Genomic DNA, 18561 nt, shown 5'->3' with positions numbered 1-18561 from the left:
ATCTGGATTGCTTGGTAAAGTCCGCCAGAGCAAACAATATGTGTTTTAATATAGTTAAATATACATGCATATATCTAGGAACAAAGAATGTAGGCCATACTCACAGAATGAGGGGGTTCTATCGGGGGAAGCAGAGACTCTGAAAAAGATTCTGGAGCCATGGCAGACAATCAATTGAATATGAGCTTTGAGTATGATGCTGTGGCAAAAAGGTCTAATGCAATCCTTACATACATAAACGGGAATCTCGAGTAGGAAGAGAGAAGAAATTTGATCTCTATACGTGGCACTGGTGTGACCACTGCTGGAATACTGTGTCCAGTTCTGGTGTCCACAGTTCAAAAGGAAGTTGATAAATTGGAGAGGGTTCAGAGAAAAGCCACAAGAATGATTAAAGGATTAAAAAACATGCCTCACAGCAACAAATTCAAGGAGCTCAATCTAGTTACTTTAACAAAGAGAATGTTAAGGTGTGACTTGATTGCAGTCCATAAGTACCTACATGGGGAATAAATATTTAGTATTGTGCTCTTCAGTCTAGCACAGAAAGATATAACACAATCCAATGGCTGGATGTTGAAGCTAGATAAACTCGGACTGGAAATAAGGCACAGATTTTAAACAGTGAGAGTAATTAACTATTAGAACAACTTGTCAAGGGTCATGAAAGATCATCGATACTGTTTAAATCATGATTGGATGCTTTTAAAAAAATATGCTGTATTAATTATTTTGGGGAAGTTCTATGGCCTGCGTTATACAGGATGTCAGATGGGAGGTCCCTTCTGGCCTTGGAATCTGAATTTATTAATTAGATCTGAACCTTCCATCTTGGCCCAATCTTCAGCCTGAAGTTTGTTTCCAACATCTTTGCTGTGAGATAAAATTTTAGCGTTGTTATAATGTTGTAAATGATCATATTGTAAATGGAGTACTTGATTAGTTTGCTTACAGAAATGTGGATAAGCTGCATGCTCATTTGTCATGCTCTCTTCCTTGCTTTTTTTCCTAGAGGCTTTGGATGCTTTCCAATTCATTAGGAATTGTCTTTCCATTTCTTTTATTTCTTTCCCATCAAGGGATTCTGTGGAAAAAGGAAAACACACACACACTTTTCATAATAAAGTTAGTCAACTAAAAGGTTAAACTATTAAATATCTTATGTACACTGATATGTTTCCTTTTGCCAAAAATTGCTTACATTTTAGTTAACTTTGTCAGAAAAGAAATCAAGTGATAGATTATATCTTGAAAATTATTCATAAAGAAATGAATTTCATGTGTAACATGGCAGTTTTCAAATGCATGGGAAAGAGACTATCAATTATTTGTATGGTTTGCAAGGAGAATGTTTGATATCCAAATTAAGACGTGATAGTGAGAGTGCAGGGGTCTAAAAAGAGAGCATACATTTATGCAGGACATATACATTTATAAGGGCATAAGGAAGTACACACTTGCAACCAAAACCTGCTTGCCTTACTCATCAAATAGTCCCACTGACCTCTTGGGGCCACCTGTATGATGTAAGAAAGCACGATTTGATCCTTTATCATAACTTCACTCACTCTGTAGTGCAGTAGGACCCACAGTTCTAGCATGATTTGACTCCATCCACATTTCCAAATTAAGTATCTTGTCTGACTACAACTTAGGCCTGGTCTACACTTAAAAAATAGATCAACTTAGCTACATTGCTCAGGGCTGTGAAAAATATTGTGCCTTGGGTGCCGTAGTTAGGTCAACTTAACTCTTGATGTAGACATGCCTAGGTTGATGGAATAATTCTTCGGTTGACCTAACTACCATTCTTGGAGAGGTGAATTAACTACATCGACAGAAAAACCTCTTCCATCAATGTAAGAAGCATCAACAAAAAATGCATAGTTAAGACACCCAAACTACCTTAACTCTATCCTGCAGTAACGCTACAAGGGGGAAAAAATGAAAGATATCTTTAAAAATCAGTATCGCCTAATTTGGGACCACAAACACAGAAAAGCCTGAATTATAATTGTATGGATATGCCATAGTATCACTCCTTTTTAGTAAACTGTACTTTTGTTAATAATAATAAGTTGAGTCATAATAAGCAACAGGTTTTTTTTTAGCTTATTAATCAATTTAAACTATATAACTTGTACAATAGCTTTTAAAAATTATATTTACCACCTGACATTAATGTGGAGGACATTACTTGGTTTCATAGGAGTTTCACTGTAATTCAAAAATAGATAATGTGCCAACTATTTTTTTTAAGTGGAAAGAGTTCTAACCATACTCTTTTACCTAGAGTTTTTGACTGTATAATAAGCCTGTCCCTGTATTTTGGTTTGCGGCAAACAGGATTCCCTTTAAGATCCATTCTGCACAGCTTGGTCCATTTGTTCAATACAAACTCCAAATCCTGCAATTAACAGAAGAAAAGAGAAAAACCAAGACTGTTGCTTTATCTTGAGACTGTAGATGATAGAGTTCAGTAATCATGCTGGTTGTTCATTGAAAAGTCTTCTTTTGGACTTCTGGGTGTAAAATTAAGTATGTGTGTTTGTAGGACTGGGGCTTTGTATTACACTTTTTGAATGCAGCATAGTATTTTACATAATAGAAATAGGAAGGCAGTGATAGAAACATTTACGATCAAATACAAAGTGAGTGATGGCAAGCTGACATGCCAATCATCATCCGTTGGTTTTGATTCTTTATTTCTGACACTCCCCTCTAGAGTCAGGTTTTCACATCCCAAGACAATTGTCTAGCACTAGTTCCTATGATAAAAATCCTCAACTAGCTGAGGTGCTTCCAAATGGGAGGAATATGGTTATGGAAAGAAGCCAGAAAGCAACAGTACTAAGTAGGACTGGTTCAGACATATTGTAACAGAAGGGGACTCCGGGTCAAGAAGAGAGTGGGGAATGCAACAAGCTGTAGGTCAAATCTTTCCATAAAGGTATTAGGTTACCAGTCCCATGGTTTTGCTTTGCTTGTACTGGACTTGGTGCTAACAACATTCATTATCCTAGAACTGTAAGATGTTGTCTATCATTTTAAATAGTAAATGCTCAGTCCAGGCTCTGATGTTGTCTAATCAGATTTCCATACACTCTGAGCCTATTTTTGCAAAAGCTCTGGCTGGTGGCAGAAGTTTCTTTTGGTTGATTTTGCAGTGCCTCTGGAAAGCCAAATAGAGCAGAGACTTTATCTGAATAAGTCTATTGACCTCCACCTAGTGCTTACCCTATTTTCATGCAGGAAAAATTGATTGCTGAAGAAGCATTTTTGGAGGTGTTAAAGATTTTCTAACTCAGGGCACCAGTGATCAGTAATGACAGGAAAGCTCAGGTCCGACAACGGCTCTAGCCTGAAAACCAGTATTTTATGGACATGCATAAAATCTGGTCTATCTTCATCGTGCTTCGCTTGTGGGAGAGCATGGAAACTTCTATTGGGTTAGTTGGGAAGACCACAGAATAGGGTCCTGATACCAGGCAACAAAAATGTTAGCACTTGGTAGCTGAACACAAGAAAGCTACTATCCTTGTTTTTAGGATATAATAATGCTACTTGCAGACAATTGTCTTTGCCATCATACTTTTAAATGCCAGACACTGGAGAAAAGCCAGTCAAGAAGACAGTAATGTGAGTAACATATGCATATGTTTTTATATCACACATAGGAGAAGATATACAGCCTTTTGCATCATAAAAGGCCCTTAAAAATATAATTCTACCTGTACAGGCTTCAGAAATTCATAGGACAGTGGACATTTCATGCAAAAATTGATTAAAAAAAAATAAAACTAAAATCTGGCAAATCATGCTGGAAAAATATAATTTACACAAGACATAGTAACTCCCCTACATATCTGTGGGTGGCCAGTTACATTCTTGGCCCAAATAGTGAAACATTTAAAATGTACCTTTCTGCAGTCTGGGTTTCTGTCTGGTAAATCAAGGGCAATATGACCTAGATCAAACTTTTTCTGTCTTTTAACTTCAATATATTAAAGTTAACAAGATTTGAAGGCTATTCATAAGTGCTTAGTAAGTTGCTCCATTCTATTCAAAGAGCCTACCTTCTGAAATACACATGGTCCAAAATTTCCTTCCAATGTTACTCTGAATATGAATCCATATAGTATGTGGCTGTATAGAGCATTTGAGAGGATATTCTAAAGGCTATGTATGAGAGCGAGAGAAGAGGTGGATAATACTAGAACTGATGTACCATAGTTGTAGAAACATCTGCTGAATGAGGATCAGCATTTCATAAACCAGAAAATTTGGACAATTTTCATGGCTTGATAGCAAAAGTCAAATATCTGCTGATCCAAGTTCATAGGTCCTCCTTCAAATTCAGACTGCAAAATTAATAACAATGTGCCCCATCATCTACTCTGTCTCTGAGAGTAGAGGGGACTTAAATCCAGGGGGGATGCAGAAGATGATACTCTACTGCATCATTCCACTCTCCTCCCAATCTGATGAAAGCCACTCTGTAGGTGTACCATGTGGTTTAGGATTCATGGGTAGAGAATAAGGGGACAAAGGAAAAGGCAGCATGAACCTCCTCCTTCCCAACAAAAACCCATGGGACTTTTGCAGGTAAGTTAATGCTTACACCCACTTCTCCACTCCATAGTTTGGAACTGTTTAAGGGTAGATCTGGAGTAGCAGCCTGTGGGAAGCCCAGGGGAGAACAGTTCCTGGAGAAGCCATGCTGATAGAGTGAGTGGTAAAGGAAGTCCGAGAGGGGACAGCTGCAGTATGGAGACACAAAACTTTCTTCTTGTGGAACTTCCCGGTTGGGAACAGTTCACCTAGGGAAACGTTGTTAGTTCCATAACATTAATTACAAAGGAAGACTCTATCAGTATCTGTCTGCATAATACTGTGATAACATAACTGTTTAGTAGATTCAGTGTATACCCCCCTCTCCCTCAAAAAAGTGTTAAATAACTTTAGGAAAAAGACATTTTTGCCTGGGCTTATTTAAAAAGAAAATATTTAGCCAGCATAATTTATTATTTTGTTCTTATCTGGGCAATCAGCCATTGTCTTGAAAAATGTTTAATAAGTATTAGATTTCCCTTTAAAAGAATTAATTCAATTAATATAGGTTTTTAGAACACAAAACTGTATATTACTTAAAACCATAACATGTAAACAGCTAAACTTTGATGAATGTACAGAGTGCTGTAGATTTTCATGAGCAGTTACTCACTTGATAAATGACCCAGAACATATTCAGTCCAGTGTATGTTTATCTAAGAATACACTAATCCTGTGCTGAAATATGATTAGCCTTTCGATATGCTCTAGTTGTTCATTGCCTTCCTGTCTCTAATAAAGTGCTTTCACTTTCCAGCTTTCAATAAACTGTACTAAAGGGACCAGACACTTTTCTGGGCAGTCTCTGTTTGATAAATGATCATGTCATGCTATCACTTTGAGGTCTGCTACAAAATATTGAAGAGCAAATTATATTCCACATATAGGAGGTGTGAGTGCCTCAGTAGGCTGCTGTAGTACTGGCAATAACCTTCTTCACAATTAATGATGGCCATTTAAGAACTAGTATTTGACCAGTGTGCTCCAATTTTTATTGGAAATGTCTAGCTCAGCTGCCCTAACTACATCTACAGACAGCAATTTGTCACCATTCTGACTACCTGTCATAATCTATTTGAGAAAAAATCTATAATTTTTCTCTTGTTCCTGACTGAATTGTGAAGTGAATGAATTCATCTTTTTTGATATCTTCTTGTCATAATCAATACTGGCCAGAGGTTGAATAAATTAAAGACTTCGAACATACAGATGGTTTTATATAGGTCTTTTCAGTATTTTCTATATCAAACATAACATTTACATAGACATTAGATCATATTCTTCTCAAAATAAAGGTTTGTTTATTTAAGTTTTTATAAAAACAACAGAATATTTCCAGCACTTAGTAAAGTTCTAATTGAAACAGTTTTTTTTTTTTTTTAAAGCAAATAAACATCCCTTTCAGTATTTGCACCCAAACATAACAAAACAGCATCCTGGTAGTGTGCGTGAACCTGACTAGAAACAAAAGTGAAATTGCTAGTTTACTTTCATTGTCCAGACATAGAGAAATGAAAAAGCAAACAAGCAGAAATAGGAAAAAGTAGAAAAGAGATTTTTTAAAAAAATATTTAATTTGGAAGAATCCCAGGTGTTATTGATAAAGAGAGCTTTTTTTAAATTGTGGTTATCTAAGTTATCTTTTGACAGTGCTGCTAAATGTTAGTAAAAGGCATGCTAAGCATACATCAACTTATAAGTGAGCCAATTTTAAAAAAACAGCTGTAAGTAGTTTCATGTACTGTACATGAACCTGGCTCCCTCCTGCTAGTTTTTGTGGTTTTATAACAACATTTTCTTTTTCTTAAAATGATCTTCTTTTCCCTGTTGCTGTGTCAGAACACTCACAAAAACAAAAATGAAAACTGACTAATTAGCTAACTACACTTAGGAAAGGGAAAGACTGTCAAATAATCCAAATAAACAAATATAGGGAATATATTTTTCTTTAATTATCTTCAGTTATTTGAATATTAGGTATTACTTTTATAACAGTATGTAGAAAATGTTCAGGCAGAAATGTGATTTTTAAATCAAAGTTGTTCATTAGATTTTAGCTTGTCTGTTGTTTTTATTTTCAGCTTCCTGGCATCAGTGTACAGCAATTTATGGTCTTACAACAATAAAGTTGGTCGGTTGGTAAGAAAATTATCTAAAGACTTGTTAAAATTGCCGTCAGTGCAGTTCAGATCACATTTGATTATCCGAACCTCACTTATCTGAAACAGGGTCATGTTCCCTCATGTCTATTAATGAAACTGAAAATTCCCTTAATTGTCCAAAACTTCAAGTATATGAATTTATTAGTCTTAATCCTCAATTATGCTGAGCTCAAGCACAGCACAGGTGCGGGGGGTGGGTTTATTATGCTGCCATAACAAAACTGAACTAAAATGTTATGTTCAGAGAAAAAGATAATTGATATAGTTATACTGGACAAACCTCATACAACAGTGAAAAGGGTGTAGAGGAGATGCTTCATGTCACCTAGTTCTGTTATGCCTTTCACACTTTCTTCTCCTGCACAGACTACTATTCCATTCCCACTGTCATTTACCTCTCCTGCACAGACTACTATTCCATTCCCACTGTCATTTACCTCTCCTGCACAGACTACTTAATGTTCTCACTGTTGCTATTAAACTCTGCAAAATCCTTGATGGCTTTCTAACCCCCGCTCCTCTTCTCTGCCTGTCATTTCTCACCACTGCACAGACTCTGAGTCCTTCTGCCCTCTCTCCTCTGCCCGCACTATTGTTTCCCACTTTTGCCCACAACATCTAACAATACCTGATTTCCTTATCTGGTCTTCTTGCTGTTCCCCTCTCCTGCATAGCAGGAAAGTACAACTTTAATTTGCCATCCAAATCTTTGCACCTTGTTGTTACTTGATGTAAATTATAAATATACAGTAAAGACTTAAAATCTACTTTCCTTTTCATTTTTTTTTATGTTGAAGAAACAGTGAAAAGACACCAGTGAAAAGAGAAGTGTCACTACTGAGACTTTCCTTAACAAAAGCTAAATAATGACATGTTGATTTAGCAGGAATACTGCTAATATGTAGTAATTATTATTAGCCTCATTATACAGAGATAACTGAGGCAGAGAAGTTAAGCGACTTGCTCAACGCCACATAAGGAGTCATTTCAAAGGCAGTATTTGAACCTAGCAGCTGATAGTGATCCAGAACTGGAGTGAAAACAAACACGATATTTCTACTGTTTCCTATCTTCAACCTTTTCTAACCCAGAGAGTCATAGCTCCAAAGTCTATATCTCTCTAACTAATTTAACACATCCAGACAGGTTACACAAAAATATTTTCCCGTGAAGTCAGAGAGAGAAAAATAAGGGTGATAACATAAATGTAAAAGAACTGTCCCAAACTATGTGTCTTCCCATATAAAGGCTCTGATGTGGCTGAGAGGCCATTTCCTGTTATAGTATAGAAAAAATTGTCAAGCTTGACATCTTTAAACCTGTATATATATTTTAAACTGTAGCCTTTTAGAAGTAATTTGTCCATAATGATGATGGTATGTTTTTAAAAAAGGTAACCCATCAAGGATCTGAACTTAAAATAGCTACTGTACATGTTTAGGTGTCTGATTTGCTATCTTCCTACAAATGTATTTGGAAGAACTTTCATTTTGATGCTGACCATGAACGGAGCAGTTCTGTATAACTGGAGAGTTCCTTGATGATTTTATAAGCAGGAAATCTATGGACTTTAATCTGCTGCAAATCTCTAGTGACATAGTGAGCACCCTGATGTTACATATACACTCTGTTCCTCTTTGGATAAGAAAGCTGACTTTACATCTGACAGTTGTTTTAGAATTGATTAAAATCATTTTGAAAACAGCAATTTGCCTTGGAAAGGAAAATTTGTGATTCAGTTTTTGAATATCACAATCTGGTGGTCAGTGTCTCAACCATAACTGGCCAGGCAAAGTGAGGCTCTACACTCAAATTCATGGCTTTGTCTGGAATGCAATAATTTTTGAATGCTGCATCCAATCAATTCCAAAATTTCAATAAACAGTTTAGGCATCATTATTGAGTCTGGTGAAAATCGGAAACTGGACATGGGAAAATGGGGGTGGGAAGAGAAGGTGGGGGGAGAGGGGTTGGACACAGAGCGCATGGCATCTAGTTAGCAGACCAATCAGCTTCACCAGGTCTGTAATTATCTGCTTGATGGCAGCCAATAACACCCCTCATCTCATCTCTGCCCTTCTTCCCAATAAAGTTTAAATTGTTCTCCCAGACAGAAAGAAAAGAAATAATAATGGTGGGGGTAAATGGGAGAAACCTCTGGCATGAGAGATGAAGTTGGAGGTTGCAGGGAGTCCCTGAAAAAGAGGGGAATGGGAGGGTGGCACATATGGAGCTTGCGGGAATGGAGGGATTCAAGGAGTCACTGGCATGGGGAAAGAGCTCAACCTACAGAAGGAATAAAATGTGCAACCCTCTACTATTCATTTTACTATTACATCAGGTGCCATCCTTTTAACTATAGTTTCCAGAATAACATGAGCCACATCAGCCATTAAATTGACTGCTGTAGAAAACAAGTAAAGATATATTCCAAACTTCAATTTCTGATTGACTAATTAAATGTACCACTTCCCCCTACTTATTTTTATTTTCTTCTCCTTCCCAGGTAAGTTTTAGTTGTTTTGTATGAATAAGATTATTACACAATATGTACAGGATTGAATAATATAGATTTGGCTTGCTGTTCCTCTTTTTCTCTTTTCTCAGTTACTGAATCAGAAAGAAGGCTAACAGTGGATTTATTTATTTAGATAGGAATATATTCCTTTAAGAGAATTGGAATTGTTGCCTTTAGTATTTAGTTCAGTTTAAAAAACCTAACCCTCAATTTCAAAAGAAAACTAGCCTTTGCTGTAAATGTCTATGGCCTAAGTAAAATATATTAAACCTATTCATGCAACGTGCTTCTATAGTCATTTATTTAAAATGTACCCTCCTGTGATGCCCCCAGCCTGTGCGGGTCTGGACATCACAAAACGTTCATCACATCTTTCAACTTCAGTCTCATGTGTTAATGTTATTCATTAGTGATATCTATATGAGGCAAGATACTGTTTAATTTTTTTTTTTTTTTTTTTAATGTTGGGGGGAGGATATATCACATCTCACAGAAGTATATGACAGTTGACAAGGCAAATCCCTTCTAAGAAGATAAACTGTATTATTGAAAATATAGATCCAGAAAACTTGTTTAATGCATTTTATTTAAACTACATTCACTGCCGCAAAAAAAGATTGTAAATGCACTCAAGACCTCACTTTCTGTCTCATTATGTAGATTTCTTTATAACTGCTACTATGCAAGATAAGGGCTCTTGCTTAGAAGACACTAAGGTCCTTCTCCAAAAAGGGAATGGGTTCTACAGATTTCATGTCTCCCAAATGAAAGAAATTCAGTAGCCACTTTCATGACCACTGCTTCTTATGATATTCTGGCAGAAATAAAATATCTGGTGTAATTTGAAGATGAGAAGGGCTGAGACACTGGCCAGCCGATCAAATATCTAAGAACTGCCTTAACTCATTTACAATAAAAATGCTGACTAATGTGTGGGGATTTATGGCAGTTATCCCAAGACAGAGAACTAAAAATTGTAATGTGGTAAAATTTACTTGCAAGTTAATTAAAAACAAGCCAAATCCAACATTCTGATGCCATGGGGCCTTTGCACTGTGGGCCTGATTCAAAGTCCACTGAGGTCTGAGGAAAGATTCCCATTTACTTCAATCTGATTTGGATCAAGTTCCATAACTGGGGGCACAATAAATTATTAGAATGAAACAAATGTTGAACTGGCTATTAAAATACCTTAATAATAATAATGATCAGTCTGATTATTTTGATTTCACTCACACTAAATATTAAAAAACATTCTTTTTAATACCTTCACATGGTGAAGTTGGTTGTCAACTGCTATAAGATGAGAAATATTTTCCAGAAGTGCTAATTCTCCCAGTTCATCTATATTGTTATTGCTGATATTCAACACTGACAAAGATTTCTGGAAGAAAAAAGGAAAAAAATACAATTATTTTCTCACATTGCAAAAGTGTAACAGTAATTCCTTTGAGAAAATTCTGTCAGCAGGGCCACATTGTGAATTTTGTAAGGTTTGGCTGAAACGTGTAAATGAGACTACACAGGATCGTCTAATATTTCACATAACCTTTGATGCTGGATGTGCATGTCCTCTGTATAGGGGCTTGAGGGTCCCCACAAGGATATGTATTTTGGGTCATGAAGTCAACCTGCAACAATGTTGTATCTCTACTGTTTTCATAATATAATGCTTAGCATTTATATAGCATTTTTAATTTGAATATTTCAAACTGCTGTATAAAGGTGGGTAAGTATGACCCAAAGAACTCTTGGTGCCAATTGGCAGACGGCACGGGGTGCAGAAGGCTTTACAGGGATCCACTGGGTCAGATACTGCATAACAGTTCACCAAAGGGTGGCATGTGAGGTCTCTACCGTGAGCCAGTTGGCCCCTGGACATTATAATTGTTGCAAAATGTATGTGTAGATAATATTAAGGAGCTATGTATCTATACTGAAAATCATGTTCTTGAGGTCTTGGAGTTAAGGTAGGTCACCAGGGGATGACATACCTTGCAGATGTTCCTTTCAGGCAGAAGGTAACTGACACTTATTTCCCTGTCTCGTCATTTGTGTATTGTATGCTGTGATGCTTCCTGGGGGTACCCAGGATTGTAAGGCAACTTGCTGCCACCTGCCCTTAGCGTGAGGAAGCCTCATCTATGCCTGATAGGGGTCAGTTCTCCAACTCCACCAGCCACGAGCAACACCAGCACTCGACTCCAGGACTTGCAGGCCCCGCTGTTACTTTGCAGGTTAGTGATAGGGACACTCCAACCCTCAAGCCCACTGAGCATCTCCCTGGAGTGTCCAACTCCTGGGCCTCCTGGACACTAACAGTATTCACCAATCCACTACTTCCAAAGAAACAGCTTACCAGTTTCACTTTAGATCACCACTCAGCTTAATTCAAAGCACTTAGTTTTATTTATAGTGAAATCAAGCATACATTTATTTAACAAAGAACAGAGATTCAAGTAGAAGTATTGGAAACAAAAGGTTACATATAAAATAAAATTATAACGCATTCTAGAGCCTAAACTAAATTAACAAGATACTCATGTGTAATAAAGTATTGCTCACCCCAAATTCTTGCAATGCACTGCTAAGCAGGCTGTGACCCTTTTTTCAGACACATGCAAGCTGTCAGTTTGCCTCCTAGGTGAAGGATTCCATGTGTTTCTTTGCACTCCAAGATATACCAGACCAATTCTTCAACTTTATTCATAAATAGGGCACCCCCTGCTGTTTGTTTCTTCCTGTTGCTTTCCTCTCTTGTACATTTCACAATCTCTCAATTTGTACCTGAGTGACAGTGGGGCCTGCAAGGCCTAGGGAAGAGTGCTTGTGTTGCCTGTGGGCTTCCTTGTGCTAAGGGCTGGTGGTACAGTAGTGCCTCACAAGTCAGAGGGCCATGAAAGCATCACAATAAGTATTAATAGCCCTAATTTCCGGATGCAGAGCTGAGACACAGAAGTTAATTGACTTGCCCATGGTCACACACCAAGTCTACAGAAGAGCTGGTATTAAAATCCATATCTTCTGACTCCCACATTCCTTGCTCTAACCACTAGATTATGTTGCCTTCCTTTCAGACCTGATCTCACAAACTTTGTTCATATGCACACTCCTTTCTCATATACACAGACCTATTGCCTTAGCCTTTCTTTTGGAACTTACCCTCTTGATGAGTCCAACAATGAATAAACATGAACTGGGCCTTTTAGTAATGTGCAACTTTTTGGAAAACAACACGAGTTAATCCATCATGGAACACTCTTTTAGAGTACCTATGGTGAGCCCGCTGTTCTATCCAGGGCCGCCGAGAGCGGGTTCGGGCCCCGGTGAAAACATTTTTTTGGGCCCCCAGCAAGGGCGGACCGGCTAAACAGGGCCGACGAGAGGGGGGGGAAGCCGGGCCCGGAATTTTTTCGGGCCCCCCAGCAAGGGCAGACCAGCTAAACAGGGCCGACGAGAGGGGGGGGAAGCCGGGCCCGGAATTTTTTCCAGCCCCGCAGAAAGGGCAGACCGGCTAAACAGTGCCGATGGGGGGTGGGAGGGGAAGCTGGGCCCCCTTCCGGACCGCCGGGCCTTGGTAATTTGTACCGGCTTCCCCCCCTTCTCGTCGGCCCTGGTTCTATCCCCAAAATAAATGTAGTTCAGGTAACATTTATCCAAATTAGCAAAATATTGTATACTTTTATGTCAAAGGAAAAAAGGCACTTATGCGTTTAGGAACTGGAAAGAGGCATATTGAACTAGCATGTTTAAATCTAGGCTAGAAAAGGACTAATTATTGCTTGACCATTGACTGTTTCTTTCAGCAGTGCAAATCTAGAAACCTAAATCCCTCCTAGAACCGGATCTGAAGAGTGAGCTCTGCATATCAGAAAAGGACAGAAGTTTTAGCTCTACCATTCTTCCTGTGCACACAATTAATAACCCCAAACTTCCCAAGCAGTGGTCCAGGGACCACTGCTGGTTGGCAAAACAATAGCTGGTAATCCATGGAGAGATGACTGGGCTCATGTTTCTGGCCCTTTCCTTGTTTCCAGCCATGAGAAACAAGAACAGATGGGAGAGGAAACGAATGTGAAGAGCAAAAATAGATACTGTGATTAACTTTGTACAAAAAGGACAAAAGACATCACTCTAAAGATGGTTGAAGAAAAACCTGATTATATTTCATAGACTGAAAAAACTGTTCATCTTTTCATAAGGATTTTCCCCAGAATGCTGCCAAATTCATTGGCTGCTGGGTTATTAACTCTAAGTGCCACCTCTGAAAAAGTTTGCAAGCTTTGGATTCAAGAATTGAGTAATTGACTTCTCTATAATAAATCCCTTCTCTCTTTTCAACTTATTCACTGTTTATTTCTTCTGCATAAAGAAAATGTATCCTTCAGCTTCAGGCAAATAAATAAATACATTCCACAAATAAACAAGCAAACAGGTTGCTGGACTCCGCTGGAATGTGGCACTCCAGTTTTTTCCTAGCTATTTTCTAAGTTACATGGAGAGAAAAAAAAAAAATCAACCCTTTACAGATCCCACTTGAATGGAGGCCTTATAACTAAGGAAAAGGGGGCAATGTACAAAATATTGAGCCATCCACACTACCTTTCTTTCATAAGTCTATTGCAGGGGTCGGCAACCTTCGGCATGCGGCTCATCAGGGTAATCCGCCCACACTGCTTCCTGCAGCTCCCATTGGCCGGGAACGGTGAACCGTAGCCACTGGGAGCTGCGGGGGGCCATGCCTGTGGATGGGCAACGTAAACAAAATGTCTCGCGGCCCGCCAGCAGATTACCCTGATGGGCCGCGTGCTGAAGGTTGCTGACCTCTGGTCTACTGTCACTGCTTGTCAGAAAATTCATATATATGCTTACTGCCAGGGAATGAAGAGTTCTTGGATCAAACAAGAGCTTTTCTCCAAGAGGAAGCCGCTGGCTTTCAACATGTAGCTCTCTCAGTTCTTCTAATGTTTCCAAGCCCTCTACTACTGTGATGTAATTGCCCCCCAGATACCTGCAGAAAACAACATAAATGGGACTTAACGCAGTTTGGGGGTAAAAGAAAAACAAAACAAAGCAGGTTCACACTCAAGTCTCAAAATAGAAATGAATCCCTTACAGGCATTATTAAACTGTAGCGATTAATGTGTTAAGGAATTGCAACTGAGTGAAGAATTCCTATTTAAACAGACTTGTATCCAACTGTACTATTTATAGATTAATAGATGCAAGTCTAGTCTATCAATTCTATTAGTCTATAGATAATAATACTCTTGTTAAATCTTTTGGAAAAGAAGACAGTATTTCAAACAGACTAAGTCTAATGATAAATTTCAAATAATATCCATTGCTACACAGTGTATGTGGTCACAAAACACTTGAATGGAAATATTATATAGCCAATGAAGGGTATTTATGATTTCTGGCAAGGCTCCTCCTTTGCCTCATCAGCCCGAGTTTCTGCTTTGGCAGTAGAGGCCTAAAGTAAATCAGTCCTACTTTGGAGGTTTTGAATGATTTGGGCTTTTTTCCCCAATGCTTACAAGGTGAGCCTCAAGGTAGGCAGAAGTAGTTCTCTTAAGCCCAAAAAACAAACTCACAACACAAAAGAAATATATTTCCTTGTCCTTCTCCAAGGCGTTGACTTATTATTTTGGCATCTGGCTGCCAACCCTTCCCCAAACAGAAGTAAACTTGGTTGTTTCCCCTATAGCAGGGGTAGTCAACAGGCGGACCGTGGGCCAAATCTGGACCTCCTGTGCTTTTGAATGGACCCCGAAATCTTTTGATTTACTTATTATCATTATTGTTATTTTCGCTGGAGTATTGATCTTGACTGTACCTTGACCAAGAAATTTGGACCTTGACAAAAAATGAGTGACTACCCCTGCCCTATAGGGAGAAGGGCAGCCTTCTACCTAGAAGAAGCTTTTTCTCACTGATACCCTTAACCTTGCTGTAGCTTGTTTGGCATCCCTCTCTCTCACCAGAAGAGGGGCTTTTTAAGGTCACCAGCATCACTTAATTGGACTCAGGTGTCTCTAATTAACCTGAGGTAACCTTGTTTCAGTACATAGGGAAAGGAGCCTTCACCATTCTAGGATTGATATACCTGCCTTCCACCACATTCTTGGTGGTACTAAATAACAATCAGTTGATATTAACAAATAGATCACAAGCTTTAGCTTTTAGTTGGTCTGAGCAACCCAATTCAGCATCCATTTAGCATCCAGAGAGGTTAAATGCTCTACTTAATACTTCCAGGTGGCGGTACATATTCAAGCACGTAGGCCTTGCTTGGTTTTACCTCCTAGATCTGATTCTCATCAAACATTCTCCCCTGCACCCTAGCTTTTATCATTCCTTTCCCTGCAACCACTGTAAAAAAAACAAAAAACAAACCACTTTCTTATAGCTGTCAGATCTGACTTTATCATGGATTTGAAAGACAACATTTAGCTTACTTACAGGGACAGGACTTCAATGCTTAACTTTTTCTTAAATTTCTTATTAATACATAGTATACAATAACATTTTTTTATTTTTTCAAAATAAAAGACAATTTTCACTTACAGTTTCTCAAGTTTTTTCAGTGATGTGAGGTTCTCTATACATGAAATGCAATTGTTTTGCAGGTACAGGTGTGTTAGATTTGAAGCAAAGCACAAGTTATGGATTTGTCTAATTTGGTTATCATACAAATACAGGACATTAAGATTTCTGCACAAAGAGAGGTCATCCTGGAAGAAAGAATAAAATGATTATATTCAGCTCCCTTATAATCAACTTCTGGAGCTTGTTATTTTTTGCCTTAGATTCAGTTCTGCTGTATGATCTATCTAGATTTTCACTACTGACAAACACTAACTTTAATTCACCACTTATAGTAAACATAATTAAGCAACGTCTCCTGGGGCAAAGACTGATTTTTCTCTTTAATGCTTTGCTGTATTGAAACTGAGAATCATGGCTCTCCCCAACCTGTGAACATGACTTAGTTTATGATCTCATTGTCTTCCCTGCCTTCTTTAAGTACATTTCAGGAAAACATCTGTTCAGTGGATTGCTGCCTCAAACAAACTGAAAGCTACCTTAATATGTCATTGGTGTAATGGAAAACAGTTTCTCAATTAAGAAAGTATAAAAACGTTGAATGTATTTTACTATATTTCCTCTTTTAAGATTTCACCAGAATCTGACCCTTCCTTGAAAGACATTCTTAAAAATAACCTGAAAAATATATAAAATTCTGCTAGCATATTTATATCAAAGTATTCCTAAGGCATCTGTCACCTTGGTATCTAAAGACCTGTTCTCCTGCAACTGGATCTTCATGGCAGACCCCTGCTCCTGGGCTTAGCTCTTTTAACTTCAATGGGGCTCCATGAGGGTGCAGGTGTTTGCCTACATAGAATCCAGCCACAGGATCAGGGTGTAATACCTTTACAGTTCAAAACCGGGTTTAATGTTTTATTTTTAAGAAATCCATCCCTGGTTTGAGTTTAGTCAGTATCTTGAGGGAAATCAGAACTAATCCAGGCCCCATTGAAATCTATGGGAAAACTCCCATCATTAAGTTGAAAAGGAGCAGGATAGAGCTCACAGTTTGCAGGTTTACTCTTTTAAAATTAAGTACCATTATTTTTAAAATGGTTAGACCAAAGAGAGGTCAAATTAATTCACTAATGAAAGGTATAACCTGTGCAATTTTGGACAACCATCATACTGGTCCAAATTTATTAGCCTCACTTGACCTATATCCCATCCTGTTTCTCTCCTTCCCCTTCCCAACCTTCCTCCAAAATGCAGGGAATAAATCATAGGCAAGTGCAAAGAATTTGCTACAAGTTAACAACTCTTCCATAAGATTCCTAAGAGAAGAAAAAATAGCTATTTAAAAATGAAAGTAGTGCTGTATTTTAGCAGCATTTGAGACTATTACTACCTCTTTAAAATAATGAAAAATCTGAGCTGCAGAGTTTCTGTTCTCCCCTTCCTCTCTTGGTCATTAATTAGTTACAGTACTTTTATTAGGTATTATTTGCATTGCAGCAATGCCCAAAGGTCCCTAATTATCATCAGTGCACTGGGTAAGCTTTACAGCTCACATTTTTCATGAACTTAATAAGGTGGCAAATGTCTCAAATTAAATTAAAAGATAGCAAACTAATTTCATTTTTAAAACAATAACTATATATTTGCTTCTTCTATGGAATGTTACGAAAGAGATTTTAAACTTTAACCTTTCTTAACCTACAAAACATTGTTTAACATTTGAAAGGCAGAAAGCTACTGAGTGCATCTCTCTTCTTCAAAGCGCAATTGCTTTTAAATACTTTTCTTTTAATAAAAAAATATTAGGTAAAATAGCTGATGTGCCCAATACATCCTTCCTGTGTGCTGGATACATAGGTTACACCCCCCACTTTCATGCAGGTAAAAATCCCAACTGACTTCAATGAGAGTTTTGCCTGCCATAAGAAAACAGAATAAGGCCAATGGTGAAGAACAATTTTGTTGGTCAGTGGGAATTATAAAACACTGAAGTGTGTGAATATCTGAAAGAACTACAGGTACTATCACAGCTTTAAGGTGTTTATATTCCAAATATCTGTACATTCCAAATTAATCTTATGTACTGCCAAGTACACGCAGGCTCTCTCGGAGTATCTATTTTTAAAAATTCAGCAATGCATGCTACAATGTGTGTTTCCAAATAGACCTTTTAAAAAATCTGGTCAATTATAATGTTTTAAAATATAATATAGGGATCAGCATTGTCCTCCCAAAAATTAACAAATAATCAAAAACAGCACTAAAACATCCTAAAACCCCAGCTATAAAACTGAGTTAAAAAATTAAAAGTAGTATTGTCATGATTTATGAAAAAGTTCTTACAATTGTATCAATATTTTTATCTGATAAGTTCAGGTGAGTTATCTTTCTCAGGTACTGTGCCAGAGATTCTTCTTTGCGGTTTTTGTGATTGATGCTTTTAGCAACTAGATCCACTGTTAGTCGAACCATAATTCTGTAATTAGCCAAATTTTCAGAGAAACTGTTTTGATATCACTAAGAATTCCATATATTCTTGTAAGTGGCTTTTCTAAAGTGCCTTAAAAATAAAATGAACAAATAAGATTACAGTGTTTTTATACAGAAACTCTGGCAAAGTTAAAAAAATATATTTTACCAAAAATCTCATTAAAGTTTAATGTAATTTTCCCCATGGAATTTCTTTCACATTTACTGCAAGGCATTTATGTATAAACA

General features: G+C 37.6%; 1 protein-coding gene across 2 annotated transcripts in view; it reads right to left on the bottom strand.

Annotated features, from left to right (window-relative positions):
* The window catches only part of PPP1R42 (protein phosphatase 1 regulatory subunit 42), a 57667-nt gene extending 39352 nt beyond the window's left edge, over positions 1-18315 (bottom strand). For both annotated transcript variants that reach the window (XM_065399958.1, XM_065399957.1), the window contains exons 1-6: positions 18187-18315; positions 15862-16028; positions 14164-14302; positions 10559-10675; positions 2290-2407; positions 953-1084 (exon numbers count right to left, since the gene is read on the bottom strand). In XM_065399958.1, coding sequence (XP_065256030.1) covers positions 953-1084; positions 2290-2407; positions 10559-10675; positions 14164-14302; positions 15862-16028; positions 18187-18315 — 802 coding nt within the window. The remainder of the gene's footprint in view (positions 1-952; positions 1085-2289; positions 2408-10558; positions 10676-14163; positions 14303-15861; positions 16029-18186) is intronic.
* Positions 18316-18561: the final 246 nt, after the last annotated feature.

The sequence above is a fragment of the Emys orbicularis genome, chromosome 2 (assembly GCF_028017835.1).
Source record: "Emys orbicularis isolate rEmyOrb1 chromosome 2, rEmyOrb1.hap1, whole genome shotgun sequence".
Classification (NCBI taxonomy): Eukaryota; Metazoa; Chordata; order Testudines; family Emydidae; genus Emys; species Emys orbicularis.
Note: the sequence above shows the minus strand (reverse complement) of the source record. Positions and strands in the feature narration are given on the sequence as shown.